At 38.0% G+C, this 19,097-nt stretch overlaps 2 protein-coding genes across 6 annotated transcripts in view; one reads left to right on the top strand and one right to left on the bottom strand.

The window, feature by feature from the left end:
* Positions 1-19,097, top strand: part of Ac76E (adenylate cyclase type 2 Ac76E) — a 266,968-nt gene that overhangs the window by 236,047 nt on the left and 11,824 nt on the right. For 4 of the 5 annotated variants that reach the window (XM_090169106.1, XM_090169108.1, XM_090169105.1 and 1 more), the window contains 2 exons: positions 9,440-9,460; positions 16,109-16,223. In XM_090169106.1, the coding sequence (XP_090025232.1) occupies positions 9,440-9,460; positions 16,109-16,223 (136 nt within the window). The remainder of the gene's footprint in view (positions 1-9,439; positions 9,461-16,108; positions 16,224-19,097) is intronic. The other variant, XM_090169107.1, reaches the window with a different exon arrangement.
* Positions 1,949-3,553, bottom strand: LOC149954488 (uncharacterized). The gene is made up of 2 exons (XM_090169119.1): positions 3,265-3,553; positions 1,949-2,542 (listed from the first exon to the last, which is right to left on the bottom strand). The coding sequence occupies exons 1-2, from the start codon at positions 3,551-3,553 to the stop codon at positions 2,013-2,015; spliced, it is 819 nt and encodes a 272-aa protein (XP_090025245.1). The 3' UTR covers positions 1,949-2,012.

The following is a 19,097-nucleotide window of genomic DNA, read 5'->3' as shown; positions in this document are numbered from 1 at the left end:
CTATTTAGGTAATAATCTCTCCCCCTCATACTCCTAAATTTCCAACGTCCATATCCCCCTGGTGGTCATAACCTGTATCACCCAGTAACACCATAAGCTAATTATAGCAGAAATAACGGGTACGGGAGAGCGATCTACATGGGTTATCTTCCTTAAAGGGAATATAACATATCAGGCGTTCTTTATGAATGACCCTTTGAAAAATCACTAAACGGCAAACAAAAATAACTGAAGACGAAGGCAGAGTGGTGAAAAAAGAACCATTGGTGTTCTCAACCCAATAGCGCGAGGTTATATTCCCTTAAACGAATGTCCTGGGGAAGGGCAGGCTGCTCCCAGCCCAGTAGCACAGTCAAAATAAAATAAATTTCCAGTGAACCCGGAAAAAAATAGGTACAAGCAACTCTCAACGGTTTTGGGTTCTAAATGGTCTCCTTATCATGAAAAAAAAATTATACCACTTTATGCGAAGGGGAACATGTCTAAAAATGGACGCCATTTTGTCTATTTATAGTTTTTTGACGTTCTTGCGTGAACGATACTACATAGGCCTATAGTTCCTTTGGCAAAGTTGTTCAGACCATAATTGTCTATCGTGTCATATCTCATTTGTTACCATAGCATGAGCGCCACCTGGTGGGCATAGATTGAACATATGTAACATAACTGAAATCTACCCTATTTTTAGTTTTTTTTTTTGACATCCTTGCGTGAGCGATACTATATTGGCCAATACCTCCTATAGCAAAGTTGTCCAGAAACACATTTGCCATCGTTTGATATATCATTTGTTAAAATAGCGTAAGCGCCTCCTGGTGGGAAAAGATGGGGGCAAGGTCCCTATCAACCCTTCACAGCTTTTCAATCATATTATTTGTACTAACACAACTACAGAAGATTTAAAGGAATGTTTAAATACGAACTGGCTTCATTCCCTCCCTCAATTTTTGTTGATTCGTACTTGAGAAAAACCACCAAGTCTAATCTTTTGAAGGAACTAGATAAACTTGAAACTCCAACTAATTCGGTCATACAGAGTGTTAATAACATCTTTGTGATTGATGGTGGGCATTTACTATACAAAGTTGTTTGGCACCGACCTTCAACTTACTCCAATATTGTAGAACAGTACATTCACTACTTAAAATATCACCACGGATCAAATAATTCGAATATTACAATAGTATTTGACGGCTATGATTTAGAACACAACAGTACCAAGTCGAAAGAACACCTAAAGAGAGCAATAAATATTCCAGATATAGTTATTAAACCAGAACTGTTTTGCTCAGTACCTCAAAGTGATTTTCTCTCAAACTTGAACAACAAAAAGGCACTCGTAAAAGAAACTCACTACGGAATTGGTAAAGGCTAAAATTAATGTCACTCACGCTCCCTCTGACGCAGATACTGTAGTAATAACAACTTCGTTGGGACTGAAACCTAGGAGCAACAAACACAAGGAGAACGCAGCTAGCCTTTAAACACGCTAACGAAGGGTTGTGTACGAATTTCATAGGACGAGCGTCACGAGCCTTTACAATTTCCGAATTTTCCCCTTCCGAGAACTGCTCTTTCGTTGTCAGAATTGAGATTTTTTTAATATAATTTAGTATATCATTCGGTATTCGTTAGAAAATATTACCTAGGAATTTCTATGGTGGGGCGCCATTCTTGCGGTGGCTTTAGCCACGGCTGCCCTCCTCCCTTAAATCCGGCACTGTTTATAACTTGCGGTTCACAATATTAGGTAATATTGACTACGCTGAACGACGGACAATCGGGAAAGCGTCTCACCTACATATATACTGAAGGGTTTTTGGGGAAGAAGTGCGCCGATACAGATTTACCTTCCATTTATTTTTCTTCCAAGACATATTAATATTTAATTACAGTTTTCACAACCGGGAATACATCGTGGTGTCCATGTATATCCCTATAAAAAGAACCTAAGCATCGAATGCTCAATAACATTTATTGTTTAAATAGTGTAAGTCACGTGTTATTAAGATTTACATTTCGGTTTCAACCGTTTTCTCTTCTTGCTGACATTTATTTAATATTTTCTGTATGCGCGGCCTTCTATATTCTTGGTATAGCAAGCAATCTTCAATTATATTAACACCTAGCCTTCCGCGTTTCGGTCGTTTTAAGGAGCCACCCACGGAAAACATTCTTTCACAACCAGCTGAAGTTGCTGGAGCTGACAAATGTCTTTTGGCCAGCGCCGCGAGAGCTGGATACGTATATTGTTTCTCTTTCCAGTATAATAATGGGCACGATAAATCTGGGTTTGTTTTTCCTTCTTCCACATAGCGACATATTAGGTCTTTAAGTGAACCTGGTTCTAATTTTGGTTGTTTTTTCTTCATAAGTGAAAAGTAACTTGAGGTTGAAGCTTCTTTTTCCAATGTGGCGTCGTCCTGGTTCGTTGGAATGAAAAACTCCGAAGCATACGTCTCCAAGGTTTCTATAGCGTCTTTCCTGCGTGGGGTTTTGAACTCTGGGTACATACTTGACCATATAGGGTTGCTGAAGCAGTCTATGAAAGGAAATAAGATATATTTTTCAGGCATTCATTAAAAACATTAAGAACAACCGCAACTCCGAAACAATTCGCTCCCGAAAAGTATTAGATCTATTTGGCGACGACGTCAAGCGCCAAATTAAGACCAGCATGAAGAAACGTAATAACGCGGATGGAAAAGGAACTGCGTGGTGACAGTTCGCTTCGTCGAAGAGATGGGCAATAAAAGGAAAGAGGGTCGCACGTGGATAGACTTTTAAGCCCAGTTCACACTATACAATAAATTGGGCCACTTTTTTGTGGTAAACTATTTGTAAGCGAGAAAATTGTATATGGTGTGATTAGCAAAAGGTTGGAACAATGGTTACAATTTTCGTGATCACACTATACAATTTTCTTGCTCACAATATGTTTACTACAATTAATTGGCCTAATTAATTATATAGTGCGAACTGGGCTTTAACTTTCTTTACGTGTAAAGAGTTTACCACGATCTGCCCCATAGTACGGCTAGCATTTTTACGAACCTTGGATCTACCCCATTTTATTTCATTGCCACCCGATCCGACAATGTAACCACGAAGTTCCCGGCTGCGTTATTAGGTCTCCTTTACTATTTCTCCATGAAACTATCTTCAACAGTGCATTCAATTTGTCCCCTTCGAGTGAGTGTAGTACTTTTCGGTTGCCAATATGACAAATAGTTATGCCAAGTTACCTCTTTTCTTGATTATTACCTTCAAAAATAAATAGTTTTTGCCTTGGATCAACCATTACATATTTGGTGGTCGTATTACTGTAAATGCTGTCGAAAGCCTCTAACAACTTCATAACCACCATGGCAATTTGTGGACCATCCCCTTGCAAACAGTCGGTAGCGTCTTTCAGCGGTGATAGCAAATTTCGGATCTCCCCGATTTTGGTAAACATTCCCGGAGACGGTGCAAATGTGATGCCATGAGTAGCCAAGGAACTTTTTTCCGAATTAATGGCTTCCATGATGGTATTTGAAATTGCAGTCTTCATGCCGGGCTAGCAGAGAAATAGATTTCAGTGAAGTAAAATGCATATAATAAATTTTATAAGTTAAGACTCTGCCATAGAACGAATGTATTCATTTTTTTTCGCACTTCCCCAAACGGCCGCCAAAACCTAGCAGCGTCCGGAGAAGGTGAAGGATACACCGCTTTGGTGAGGGGGGGGGGGGGGAATCTCAACGTTAAAGCCTTTACTACTGTTTATCTTTGCCTGCTATGGAAAGGCGGCGCGCAATAAATTTAAATCTATTCATTGATTTCTTCCACGACAAATTTAGTTTTAAATTTCAAATCCACATGAAGCGAAATTTGATCTATTAAAGAGCATTCTGGGATACTGTTGCCTAGCCACGAGCTCTACGGTTGCGTGCGAGTTTTTAAATTCTATCCTGGCGGATGCACACAGCCTTCGCGCGCGAAATTTCGCTGGCAAATTGCGTCGCGTGTCTTAAATAGAACGGAAGTCATGTGGCATGAGCGCGTGCGTGGAAATTCGCAGGCGAAATCTATAGAGATAGGAAATGTATATAAAGGTCTAGATAAAATATTTCAAAGGGAGTGAATATGGAGGTGACAGCTAGCAGAAACGCGTAATTTCTGAGGCTATCCTTATAAGGCGCTATCTACCGGTAAGAAAGCTCGTGCTATCGTCGCGAGAGCCATTGTCTCCTGCTTAAAAATTATACAAAAGTCACCAACAAATGGTGTCTAAAGACTACGGCCTGCGGAAAGGTCAAGCACTTAGTACTAAAATGCTTAGAGAGCTCGCGCTCTTGGTCACGTGCCTTCCTCGGTGTCTGCTAGGTGTCAATTCCGTATTTTATGTTAGGCTTAGACGCCCCGAAATTTATCTAGACCTTTATATACATTTCTTATATCTATGGTCGAAATCGCTTGCGAACCGTATGTGTGTTTGGGCCTTCGGCGTTTTAAAACGGCCGCGCGCAGAGACCTCGCGATAATTCTAAAATTAGGAACCATGCAACGTCGACAAAAAAAATCGACATAAAAATTGCCCTAAATCGGGGTCTAACTTAAAGAAATTACTTTCTTATGATAACATTACTTTTAAAAAACGCTCCATTGCAAAGTACAAAGAATTCCAGCGTGTTTTCACTGGAGATATTAGGTCAAGTCCATTTGATTTTGATTTTAAGATCTCCGTCCATTTCGTAGACCTCCGAAAAAATATAATGACGCCATTGACGTAGTCGACAACTGATTTGCACGAAACGTCATTTTGTATATTGTTAACCACAACTAACTGCAATGTATGGGCAACGCAAGACAATCTGGTCCACTTTGCTCTTTCGATGGTTTCTTGTACGACAATCCAACTGTCGTCGTTCCATGCTAAAAAATAAAATACCTACATTACAATGGTGTTGTTGCTCGAACCACTCGCTGCACCACAGTCCGTATTATTACCATCATCTAATTCGTCGCTGTCACTACCATCTGAATCATCATCTTCCCACGGTTCCGCGTATAAAGCTTGAAGGTTGAAGGCCTTGGTGAGATTGCTGGCGTTGTCAGCACAGACGGTGACAATCTAAATTATTTATAGACAATTAGAAAAAAGTTAAATAACACCCCTTACCTGACTTCGTTAGAGTTAGCATCGGCGTTGAAATTTCACTAGTTTATCTCGAAAGTTACGATAAAAGTGCTCCATCCGAATTATATCTTATAATTGTTTGATACGAAAACGTAAATGGGTAAATCTACTTAAACTTATTCGGGGTTTTTCTTCAAAGCCGGTGCAACCCTTTAAAGGAAATGAGTCGGTTTTGACTCTGATTAAACTAAATTTTTACTTAATTAAAAACATCTCGTAAAAGTAGACTTAACCGTATATCTTAATTACGGCGGCCAATCAGGAGCGAGAATCTTTCCAGCATAGCTCGAAGGCAGAATTCTTCCAAATAAGATGGTCGCCGGCTTCGACGCTTCACATTTTTTGCAATTAGTAGTGTTATATATTATGTAAACACATTATTTCTTTTAAATACAATTTATTTTAAAAATAAGGACATTATATAGTTTTTAGGTTTAAAATTTCAGTTTTCTGAAAACGTTTTAAGAAAATAAATGTAAATATGTGAAGCGTCAAAGCCTGATTTGAACTCGCGACAATCCGAAGAGAGTACGCCCTGCCTTCGAGTTTTGCTAGAAAGATTCTGGCTCCTGATTGGCCACCGAACTTATTATTTTACATGAGGAAGGCTTCCGAAATTAAGACGTACGGTTAAGCCTACTTTTATGAAAAGTTTATAGTTAAAAATAAAAACTAAAACGCGAGGCGTAATATTCCCTTCAATTTTTGATATAAAAACTACCTGTGTTGATGAGACACCGAGATTTTCAAGGATTCCTTCAAGGGAAGAGAGAATGTTTTCTCCTGTATGGGCTGCATTGAATGGAGCAAAAGCGAGGGTGCGATAAAAGCTCTGAACGCCATTCCTTCAGTAAACTGGAGCGGAAGGCCATCTACGGCCACCAAATCCACCATGCACTGCTTGAAGCGTAATTGTTGGGCAGATGTTTGTGGAGACTTTCTCACGTTTCTAAGTGATAAGTCATATGACTCCAGAAAACGCGAGTTTTTTTCCAGCTTGTCGTCAAGGGATTCAAGTGAAACTCCTTGGTGTTTTTTCTATAAAAAATGAAACATAGTTATCGTCTAACTCGTACGTAACGGTTAATATCAGATGTCTATAATAATAGCCCTTCGGAGGGAAGTATGTAACTCTCTATATCGCCTATCTTAAAAATTCGAAACATCCTGTCTACGACAATAACTAAAGAAATAACCTTACGAGAACGTATTGAAAATACGCACGTGCATTTTTAAAGACCTTGTAAATGTCGATCGCCTGGTCGCGCACCTTGCGGATTAATAGGGAACACGCATTATTCTTTTTGAATCTTTCAGGCCGCTGGAAATTGTGCACGCCCGGAATCTTTAACGTGATAAAAGTATGCCCCGAAAAATTATAGGAGGTGGATACTCCCCCCCCCCCCGAAGGGTATTTCTTATAGACTTCTGGTAATATCGATACAATAAACCAAAAATGGGCAGCAGAAATTTGGTCGGTATTGAGTCCAGTTTGCACCACGGCTGAATTGCGCCAGAAACATAGCGACGGTGAACGACAACTTCAGCGTTCTCTAGTGGCGTCGGACCGTTTTTGAGACGGGGGGGGGGGTGGGCTAAAATATTTCAAATTTCATAAATATATTTGGAATTTGAAATATATATGATATATTTATATACATCTGCATGTATATACATACATACATACACATAAATACACACCCACACAACCTCCCTCCCACCCATATATCTATATATATATATCTACACTCCTAAAATGTCGTACTTACAAGGTCAATTAGCATTAACCTTACCATAAGTGGCATAATTACCCTAAGTGTGTCAATAATATACATTTTTCAATGATACCTTGCTTAAATTCGGTGTTTGATAAGAATCATAAGATAAACTAGCTATCTAATTGGAACAAGCTATTGTCACTAAGTCTTTTCGAAATAAATAAATTCTAAAAATTATCTCACGGTATAAACAATCTTAATTCTTCAACTTACAAATAATGAAATGACCGCATTCAGATTCCCCAACAATGTGTATTATCGCACATTTTTTTTTATATATTCTTAACGTATTGTTGGGTCTGGTCGGGTTGGAAGGTCAACCCGACCAGACCCGATAGGTTTCGGGTTGAAAACGCTTACCCGAATCCGACCCGGTGGCATGCCTATAAATACGTAATGTGTTTGTGAAGCGGCGTCTGCGGCGCGAGCATTACAAAGACCATATTATATGGAATTCACAAGTCCTAAGTTTCTTTGGTCTATGTAGAACAAGCTCTCATTGAAGATTTTCTATTGGAAACGCTCCTATTGGCACACTTCGGGTAGTTATGCCACTTATGACCTTAGGTAAATGCAACTGTAATCATTGGTTATCTAGAATGTTTTCTATATATGCGATTTATAAACAGATTGTTATAACAGGTAAAGTAATGAAAATTAAATCTGGGGAGGGCTCCGCCCCCAGACTTCATGACCGGAAGGGATTGAGCCCCTCCTTCCACCCCTGTTCGGACGTCCCTGGCGTTCTCCATTGGACCTGTTACAAATTAATCCGTCGTGCCGTTTTTTTTTGCCCTAATGAAAACTAGCTTTCAGTAATTGCGGCCGTGATTTCGTCGTACTTTCCGTAAAGGGTTTTTCATTAGTAGTAACGTACGTACCTTCAAGTGTCGTGCAAAATTTCCGACCCCATCTCCTCTCTTTTCTTCATTACAGAGCTTACACGTCAATATTTTGTTTGTACCCGGGATATTGGTACCAGCAATAGGTATTGATCCGTTGTAAACATAAAATGAATTTAACTTGCCGAAACCCCCAGAGTTAAACTTCTTAATAAAAGAGGGGCATTTAACTATCGTTTCATGTCGATGATTTATTGGTTCTGGCTCTGGTTGTGAACCTTCGTCTTCCATCGTGACAAAGTAACTGACAAGTATTCGATTTCCGTCGCTATCTGAGCATACGTGAAAAGGTAAAGCTACATTAAACCCATTTATTTTTAAAGAGCTAAAAGTTATTTACCAAGTGATTGTACATAAAACGATGATAATGGTTTCAAACAATTTCCCGGTATATATTTTTTTGTTTATTTTTTATTCACTCAAAAAACGATTTTATGGTTAACTAATACAGATAAAAGTAATTAAAAGAAATAATGATAATATTTTACCGTCCTTTTTATATGAGCAAACAATAATAATTGATAGATAACAACGGTATTTTTGAACCTTGAAATTCTTTGATATGTTCTCGGCGTGAACTCCATTCACGATTCAACCAATATTCAATCTCAGTAGTAATTTAAAAAGTGATCGAAGGTATTTTTTTTTTCTTATTTGATTTCCCTAAAAACATTTAAAAAAATAATTCTCGATATTTCTGAATTTTAAATATCACATGATGAAATAATTTTCGGCAAACAGTTGTGAACTCGCGCAACTTGTAGCCATTCATTCAAAAATAAACTTTCCCGAAGTTTCGAAACGAATGGTTCTTTTCAATAGTGATCGAATATCGGTGAACAGATACTGATCATCGGTCATGAGTGAGCAGAAAGTGCCCATCTCTGCCTCCATGTACCTTAAAAAACCTGTAAGAGAAAAGTTGCGACGGGCTTTCGTTTTGCCATGGCAACCGAAAACGGTTTTGACAACATGATTTGGGATTTTTCCATTGAAAATAACATGGGAATCTGAAGGATTTTAAGGCTCCCCCATGTGAAATCTTTTAAAAAATGAAATATTTTGAAAATTTCAACAACATTAAAAAAAAATTAAATTTATTTTAAAAATTAAATTTAATCAAGTTTAAATGTAATTTGGACCCTTAAAATCCTTCAGATTCCCATGTTATTTTCAATGGAAATAATTCCAAAATATGTTGTCAAAAAGGTTTTCGGTTGACATGGCAACTTTTCCCTAGCAGGTATTTCAAGTTACATAGAGGTTACCCGAGTTTGAACAAAATCGGTGATTATCACCTCGGGTCGTCTCCTTGTTAGTTACAAGGGGATGGTGTGTTTGGTGTTACGTTATTTGTGAAAAGGCTCTCATGGAACTCTAAAGCTTATAGAGTTGTTTTATAAATATTTCTAAAAAATACGTGTTTCATTTTTATAGCCTAAATGGATACTTCTCGAGATATTTTATACGCTTCTTACAACTTAATCTATATTATATAGCGAAGAAATTGATCTAAGCTTTCCAAATTGTATATGCTCTTACATAACCAATTTTCTTCTATTTTTAACGCTGCTCAGTTGCAAAAGGACCCAAGAAAGGTAAGGACGATATATCGAGAGCAATCGATCACTATCTACAGAACTTTACTTTTTATTTTCAAAAGGAAATTATAACTTATTTTTCACTGTTCTTGCGAGATTGGTCCAAAGCTATAACGGTTCAATAGTGTCTTTATAACTAGTTATTGAAAACGGTTTTAATACTAGTTTATGCCAAGTAGTTAACACAACTCTTGGAAAAACCACTGGTATTATTCAGGATTGTATTCTTGCATTTTTTGATTAAGCAGGATACACGACAACGAAGTATATTCCAAACGAGCTCTTATTCTTTAAAGAGGGCTTCTGTATTTTTTTGCTACAGCCGGGTACATGACGACGAAGTAGTAAGCGCGGATTGTAGTCCCGCGTATGCTTTTTATAAATGCTGTAGTATCGTCTAATAATTTGTTTTATTCTTCGTGTACCCTGGTTTATCAAAAACGTTGTAAAGCAAGTGCTACGCGCTGAACTATCTAATCGGTAATTTGGAAACCTGATTTGATCCGACGATAATAGAAATTGGTTAACAACCACTTAGTAACTTAATATTGCTTTCGATGAAATTTCCTAGAAGATTTAAACGTTAACATAAACCTTGAAAATAGTTACTTAAAAGTACAGGTTTTAGGGAACTGCGAGCGAGCTAATGTTACTTAAATTACATCCCAAAATAGTCTATTACGGAATGGACAGTCTAAGATTTCATTCATTTCGCGCGAACTTAAAAATCCTCGTTGTAAAAGACTCGGTGTCAAACGTCACCGTCGTGTGGAACGAAAATGGGGAAAGATGTAAGCAGCTTTCGCGTGACGTCGCGCTCCATCCTAACTACATTTCGGGCGCAACCTTAGATAAGGGGAAAGACGTTTTCCCAAACAGAATTCGGCATAAAGGAACGCCTGGTCGAGGAGTGACTGGCTCTTCAGGCGCACTTCCGACCAGATTCCGATTTCCCGCGCCTATTCCGCCTTCAGACGGCTTTTCAATGCCCTTTCGAAGCGCATAAACCAATTCCTCTATAAACCTATCGTATTCCTGGGACCCATTCACAATGAGATAGACTGGAAAGCCCGTATTTTGGGTTAGCGGACAGAAAGCCATGTTCGCACTACCGAGATTTTGGTCGCTCAATTTTGTCGTGCAACTTGGTCGGCAAAATATTTCGTGGAAATTTGTCGGCCAATTTTTTCATGCAATTTTTTCGGCCACATGTTTCGTGCAACTTTATCAGCCAATTTTGTCGTGCAACTTGGTCGGCCACATGTTTCGTGCAACTTTATCAGATAAATGTTTCGTGCAACTTTATCAGCCAAATGTTTCGTGCAACTTTATCAGCCAATTTTGTCGTGCAACTTGGTCGGCCACATGTTTCGTGCAACTTTATCAGATAAATGTTTCGTGCAACTTTATCAGCCAAATGTTTCGTGCAACTTTATCAGCCAATTTTTTCGTGCAACTTTAACAGCCAATTTTTTCGTGCAACTTTAACAGCCAATTTTTCGTGCAACTCGGTCGGCCAATTTTTTCGTGCAACTTTATCAGCCAATTTTTTCGTGCAACTTGGTCGGACAATTTTGTCGACCAGTATTATCGTGCAACTTGGTCGACCAGTATTATCGTGCAACTTTTGTCGACCAGTATTATCGTGCAACTTTTGTCGACCAGTATTATCGTGCAACTTTGTCGACCAGTATTATCGTGCAACTTTGTCGTCCAATTTCATTGTGCAACTTGGTCGACTAATTTGCTCGTGCAACTTTGTCGTACAATTTTCTACTCCAATTTCAACCAAAATAACTCGCGTACTATTGTGATAACACTTATCTCGACAAAGATTCAAGATTACTCAACAGATGGCACTGATTATAATATAAAAAAAGCCCAGAAAAATTGTGCTTTTCGTTTTGATTATCTCTTATTAATAATTATTGGTTGATTTGGAGAGATACGATTTTCTCGAAGTTGTAAAAATAATTCGCATCTTGGATCGAATCAAATTGCAACTGCAAAGGTTGGACAAATCACAACCAAACTACGCGATAAATTGCACGACAAAAATAATGCGAACGTATCTTAGGTCCACTTTCCCAAAAATACCTCCATCACACGCATTTCATTGTGACAGCAGCTGAATTCAGATGGCGCTTTTACGCGGGCATTTCCTATTCAGAAGCAGACGGTATTTTAACATCTCTCTTTTTGTATTCGATTATTCTTCGTCTTTTGAAAATTAATCGATTAACTGTTTGGGAAATTTAGGCTAAAGCTTCCGCGTTGACCTAGATTATTTTACTCGGGCTCAAAACCAATAAAAATCTCAGCTTTTCACTTGATATATTACGTGACTGGGCTGTTTGATAACTTCCGGATTTATGGGAAGATAACGAAGATTGAGGAACGATGTAAGAGGCGTCTGCTTCGACGTCTGCCATCGGCACGTAGGGCAACGCTCAAAAATATAGACGGAATTATAAATCTAGAATTCGTATTTTGCAAACGTTTGAATATCGAATCATTTATTCAACCAACGTCTCCCACTAAAATTCAAAGTTATACATTTAAGCAAAAGTAACGGTATTACTAGAAGTATGGTCTTCTAGTATTTGGTCGCTACAGCAGGGTACACGACGAAGATATTGTAACCATGGACAGCAGTTCGATGGGATTTCTACGCGTGGCAATAGTGTCGTTCAATCATGTTTTCGTCTTCGTGTGTTCTGCTTTATCACATAAGCTAGAAAGTGTTGGTTTTATCCATTGAATTGGGAATAATACTGCTAGAATTACAATTACGATTTCGGTTGCCATGGTTACGCGGGACCTGTTCTGATAAGACTGTACGAAATTCATCTTTATAATTAGGCGGTAGCGCCATCTATATTTTGTAAAGTTATATGGCTAAAAATAAATAATTATTAGCTAACTCACCGTAACTTGAGTTAAAAAGGATCGTGTTGACAGAATAAAATTATTTTTAAACAACTTCAAAGGTTTGTTTGTTACGAGAAATCATACATTTCAATTTCGCATCAGATTCGCGAAAACATTCTATTGCAATATAGTTGCCACCACTAGAGACAGATGCCGCCATGGTAGAACGATAAAGTTGATAAAGTCTCCTTATTGAACGAAATTGGTCCCGCGCCAGCCAGATTTAGGTGTACCTCTATTTATTCCCAACACAATGGTTTTATCCAACTTATAGGCTTTTCTTTACGAACCTTGGATTTTATCAATCATATACACCATACGTTTTCGCGTAGCTGAGGAGACTAACAAAGTTTACTAGTAATATAACTAGTTTACGAAACACGACAGTTCAAATCCACTAACTAGCTAGTTTCGTTTGGATCTAACCAGGTTTCCATGATAATAGTTATACACCTAATTAGGCGGATAGTTTGACTGAAAAAAAATCGTTTATTAGGTTTTGTGATAAACCAGGATGCACGACGATGAAGTGATTGGACGGTACTACAGAAATAATATTAGGGCCACTAAACATACGCAAAGATATTGAAATAGCCCCACTCGTTCGTTAATGACTTCGTGAACTATTCTTCAAATTAAGTAAGGGAAATGGAAAACGATACTAGAGGGCGTGATACAATTTGAAAAAAGCATCCTCGAAAACATTATCACCACGAAACCATTCGTTCTTAAGCCCAGTGTAATCTTAAAGCGTCAAGTTGATGAGAACAAGGTAAGCTTCGCTATTCTTGCCATAGTTCTCATCAACTTGGCAAAGTGTACCTACCCTTTTCACGATCTTTAAAGTGTAATAACGAGCAACTCGAAAGCTTTTCGAATCGTTCAGCTTTGCTTCCCTCTCCACTAAGTCACTTTCACGGAAGAAACAAGAGCAATTTTATTGCACCCTCAACTGAAGACAGAGCTCTTACGAAAAGCAATACTCGAAACGTTGCCTACGTTATTATAAAGGCCCGTGCACGGAAAATGTCTCCAATTTAATTCTAGCATTTTAGTTCGACCATTCTGGCCACTAACAATTGTAAGTTCAGCCGTATGAACCCTGTTGTCTAGGCAACATACAATTTTACACTTTTAGAGTCAGGATCTTCTATTGGAAATTGCAAACTGTGGCGTTATATCAAATTTGAGGTGTAATTTATTTTTATCTAGCTTCTCTAAAGAAATTTAATTCCCTGAATTTAAGAAACATTTCATTTATTTAAATGGTTTTAATATAAATTGATTTTTGAGTGCAAAGTCTGTAAATCGCGTGAAAATGGGCACCTTCAAAATATTTTCTTTATGTACAACATAAACGCTTTTGTTTATTTAAATGTAATAAAATCAAGTTTTAGTAACTTTTCGAATCAGTTGGTTAAACCAAAGACCACATACCCCAAGAGGGACATGTATCGCTGGTAGTAATATCAATTTCTTTCATCACCCCAATGCAATGCGGCTTTTTTAAGAGCGCGCTATCTCACGGCAAGTAGAGGCAGTTTTAAATGTACGAGTACTCGCGATAATATAAAATGTATCGCAGGAGCTGGCTCGGGCACGACCTTTTTATTTAAATTTCGTAAATTAAGAATTTTCACGCGCTATTTTCTGTAAGAAAGCCGCATCACTCTTAATACACCTTTTTTTCGAGGTTGATGCGAGTCCTTCTTGGGGTAGGTGGTCTGTGATTACACTAATAGTTAGTGTGCGAGTCCTTCTTGGGGTAGGTGGTCTGTGATTACATTAATAGTTAGTGTGCGAGTCCTTCTTGGGGTAGGTGGTCTGTGATTACACTAATAGTTAGTGTGCGAGTCCTTCTTGGGGTAGGTGGTCTGTGATTACACTAATAGTTAGTGTGCGAGTTCTTCTTAGGGTAGGTGGTCTGTGATTACACCAATAGTTAGTGTGCGAGTTCTTCTTAGGGTAGGTGGTCTGTGATTACACCAATAGTTAGTGTGCAAGTTCTTCTTAGGGTAGGTGGTCTGTGATTACACTAATAGTTAGTGTGCAAGTCCATCTTGGGGTATGTTAAACATATCTTGCCACATCCACCGTCCACATTAGATCTATATTACTTAGGTGAACAGAAAATGTGGGCAGCAACCGGTTCGCCTCATGATTCCCGGAATATAAACCACGCCCCTCTTCCTTTCCTCGTGTAATCTCTCCCCCTTTGGGCCGATAAGGGGCCAGGATTCTCTTCCCGTGTATGTGGGGAATATCTTGCGGAAATTATGAAAACAGACGCTATAGTTTGAGCACATGTACACTCAGAATAATGGCTTGCCGTTGGACTCTGAAGTGCTGGGCTCCCAAACTCCCCAGTGAGTAGCTCAACCATTAATTAATATGGCCAGCCTCATTAGAGCCGACCAAGAGCGGATGTAATTAGCGAGAGAGACAACTCTGTCCCATCCGTCACTGACAAAACGGTTCTTAATTATCACGACAACCAAGAACGGATTCGAGTGAACGGATAATATTTCGGACAGTACTCCGTTCGCCTCTTGACTTCCGGAAGAAAAACCAACGCGCTTCCGACCAAAAACCAACACCCTTCCGACCAAAACCACTCCCTTCCGACCAAAAACCAACACCCTTCCGACCAAAACCACTCCCTTCTGACCAAAAAACCACTCCCTTCCGACCAAAAACCAACGCCCCTCCGACCAAAACCACTCCCTTCCGACCAAAAACCAACGCCCCTCCGACCAAAACCACTCCCTTCCGACCAAAAACCAACGCCCCTCCGACCAAAACCATTCCCTTCCGACCAAAAAAACCAACGCGCTTCCGACCAAAAAAAACACCCCTCCGACCAAAAACCAACGCCCCTCCGACCAAAACCACTCCCTTCCGACCAAAAAAACCAACGCGCTTCCGACCAAAAAAAACACCCCTCCGACCAAAAACCAACGCCCCTCCGACCAAAAAAAACCAACGCCCCTCCGACCAAAACACGCCCTTCGACCAAAAAACCAGCGTCCCACCGACCAAAACACGCCTTTCCGACCAAAAAACCAATGCCCCTCCGACCAAAACACGCCTTTCCGACCAAAAAACCAACGCCCCTCCGACCAAAAAACCAACGCCCCTCCGACCAAAACACGCCTTTCCGACCAAAAAACCAACGCCCCTCCGACCAAAACACGCCTTTCCGACCAAAAACCAACGCCCCTCCGACCAAAACACGCCTTTCCGACCAAAAAACCAACGCCCCTCCGACCAAAACACGCCTTTCCAACCAAAAAACCAACGCCCATCCGAAACAAAATACGCCCTTCCGATCAAAAACCACGCCCCTTCGTCTTTCCTCCCGTAATATTTTCCCCTTTCGGCCATTAAGGGGTAAGACACTTAGCTCTCTGTGAGGCTATACTCGCGGTCAAATATTCGAGACATAAACTCGCTCAGTCAAAACAAAACTATATCTCGGAGGGTAAAGTTCATTACCTTCGCCCTACACATCAGCGATAAAGAAGCGATACCTATACTATCTTAGCAAACACTAAAAAACAAGCCGTAGTTTGTTTTCTCAGCCTATACGTCGGCTTCTTCCCGAATCAAGCGAAACTAACTTTGAGTCGTCTTTTTATCTTCCCCGTTGCTTCCGATTGTTATTGGCGTTTATTCTGGCGTGGCTGGCGGCATCTACCGGCGGGAAATGAAAAGGACAAGACTCGAGAGGATCACAACGTGGTGTCCCTGGTGGAGTTCGCCGTTTCGCTGATGGCGCTGTTGGATCAAATCAATCGAGAGTCTTTCCAGAGATTTCGATTGCGAGTAGGTTCGTACCACCTCTTATCAATCTCCCATCCGGAACGCGGAAAATAGCCGCCAGGGGGGGCATACACGCCAATATATATAGTCCTTTCCTAAAATAAAGTCTTCTTTACCGAGATGCAACCTTAGAAAACGTTTCTAATCGAGAAACCGCTTTTAAATGATACCAGAAGTATATGATGTAAATCGTAAGAGAGAAGTATCCTAAGTTAAATGTGTCTTCACATTTACGGGCTACTACCTAATTTTAATTTTTTTTAGGCCAACAAAGAGTTAGTTTTAGATAATAGGTACTTTTTGCAATAAAAATAGAGTAAAATAGGTACTTTTTGCAATAAAAATAGTAAAATAGGTACAAAAAATTTAAAATTGGAACCAAATAGGGACAACATTTTCAAATTGGGAACCAAATAGGGACCAAAATTTTCGAAATTGGAACTAAATAGGGACAACATTTTCAAAATTAGAATCAAGTAGGGACAAAATAATTCAAAATTGTAACGAAATAGGGACATAAATTTTCAGAATGGGAACCAAATAGGTCAAAAAAAATTCAAAATTAGAACCAAATAGGAACCACATTTTTCAAAATTAAAACCAAATAGGGACCACATTTTCAAAATTAGAACCAAATAGGTCCAAAAAAATTCAAAATTAGAACCAAATAGGTCCAAAAAAATTCAAAATTAGAACCAAATAGGCCCAAAAAAATTCAAAATTAGAACCAAATAGGCCCAAAATTTTTCAAAATTAGAACCAAATAGGGACCACATTTTTCAAAATTAGAACCAAATAGGCCCAAAAAAATTCAAAATTAGAACCAAATAGGCCCAAAAAAATTCAAAATTAGAACCAAATAGGCCCAAAATTTTTCAAAATTAGAACCAAATAGGGACCACATTTTTCAAAATTAGAACCAAATAGGTCCAAAAAAATTCAAAATTAGAACCAAATAGGCCCAAAAAAATTCTAAATTAGAACCAAATAGGCCCAAAATTTTTCAAAATTAGAACCAAATAGGGACCACATTTTTCAAAATTAGAACCAAATAGGGACCACATTTTTCAAAATTAGAACCAAATAGGCCCAAAATTTTTCAAAATTAGAACCAAATAGGGACCACATTTTCAAAATTAGAACCAAATAGGTCCAAAAAAATTCAAAATTAGAACCAAATAGGTCCAAAAAAATTCAAAATTAGAACCAAATAGGCCCAAAAAAATTCAAAATTAGAACCAAATAGGCCCAAAATTTTTCAAAATTAAAACCAAATAGGGACCACATTTTCAAAATTAGAACCAAATAGGTCCAAAAAAATTCAAAATTAGAACCAAATAGGTCCAAAAAAATTCAAAATTAGAACCAAATAGGCCCAAAAAAATTCAAAATTAGAACCAAATAGGCCCAAAATTTTTCAAAATTAGAACCAAATAGGGACCACATTTTCAAAATTAGAACCAAATAGGTCCAAAAAAATTCAAAATTAGAACCAAATAGGCCCAAAATTTTTCAAAATTAAAACCAAATAGGGACCACATTTTCAAAATTAGAACCAAATAGGCCCAAAAAAATTCAAAATTAGAACCAAATAGGTCCAAAAAAATTCAAAATTAGAACCAAATAGGCCCAAAAAAATTCAAAATTAGAACCAAATAGGCCCAAAATTTTTCAAAATTAGAACCAAATAGGGACCACATTTTTCAAAATTAGAACCAAATAGGTCCAAAAAAATTCAAAATTAGAACCAAATAGGCCCAAAAAAATTCAAAATTAGAACCAAATAGGCCCAAAATTTTTCAAAATTAGAACCAAATAGGGACCACATTTTTCAAAATTAGAACCAAATAGGGACCACATTTTTCAAAATTAGAACCAAATAGGCCCAAAATTTTTCAAAATTAGAACCAAATAGGGACCACATTTTCAAAATTAGAACCAAATAGGTCCAAAAAAATTCAAAATTAGAACCAAATAGGTCCAAAAAAATTCAAAATTAGAACCAAATAGGCCCAAAAAAATTCAAAATTAGAACCAAATAGGCCCAAAATTTTTCAAAATTAAAACCAAATAGGGACCACATTTTCAAAATTAGAACCAAATAGGTCCAAAAAAATTCAAAATTAGAACCAAATAGGGACCACATTTTTCAAAATTAGAACCAAATAGGGACCACATTTTTCAAAATTAGAACCAAATAGGCCCAAAAAAATTCAAAATTAGAACCAAATAGGGACCACATTTTTCAAAATTAGAACCAAATAGGCCCAAAAAAATTCAAAATTAGAACCAAATAGGCCCAAAATTTTTCAAAATTAGAACCAAATAGGGACCACATTTTTCAAAATTAGAACCAAATAGGCCCAAAATTTTTCAAAATTAGAACCAAATAGGGACCACATTTTCAAAATTAGAACCAAATAGGTCCAAAAAAATTCAAAATTAGAACCAAATAGGGACCACATTTTCAAAATTAGAACCAAATAGGTCCAAAAAAATTCAAAATTAGAACCAAATAGGTCCAAAAAAATTCAAAATTAGAACCAAATAGGCCCAAAAAAATTCAAAATTAGAACCAAATAGGCCCAAAATTTTTCAAAATTAGAACCAAATAGGGACCACATTTTTCAAAATTAGAACCAAATAGGGACCACATTTTTCAAAATTAGAACCAAATAGGCCCAAAAAAATTCAAAATTAGAACCAAATAGGCCCAAAATTTTTCAAAATTAGAACCAAATAGGGACCACATTTTTCAAAATTAGAACCAAATAGGGACCACATTTTTCAAAATTAGAACCAAATAGGCCCAAAAAAATTCAAAATTAGAACCAAATAGGCCCAAAATTTTTCAAAATTAGAACCAAATAGGGACCACATT

The sequence above is a fragment of the Leiobunum rupestre genome, chromosome 3 (genome assembly GCF_980474605.1).
Source record: "Leiobunum rupestre chromosome 3, qqLeiRupe1.1.hap1, whole genome shotgun sequence".
NCBI lineage: Eukaryota > Metazoa > Arthropoda > Arachnida > Opiliones > Sclerosomatidae > Leiobunum > Leiobunum rupestre.
Note: the sequence above shows the minus strand (reverse complement) of the source record. Positions and strands in the feature narration are given on the sequence as shown.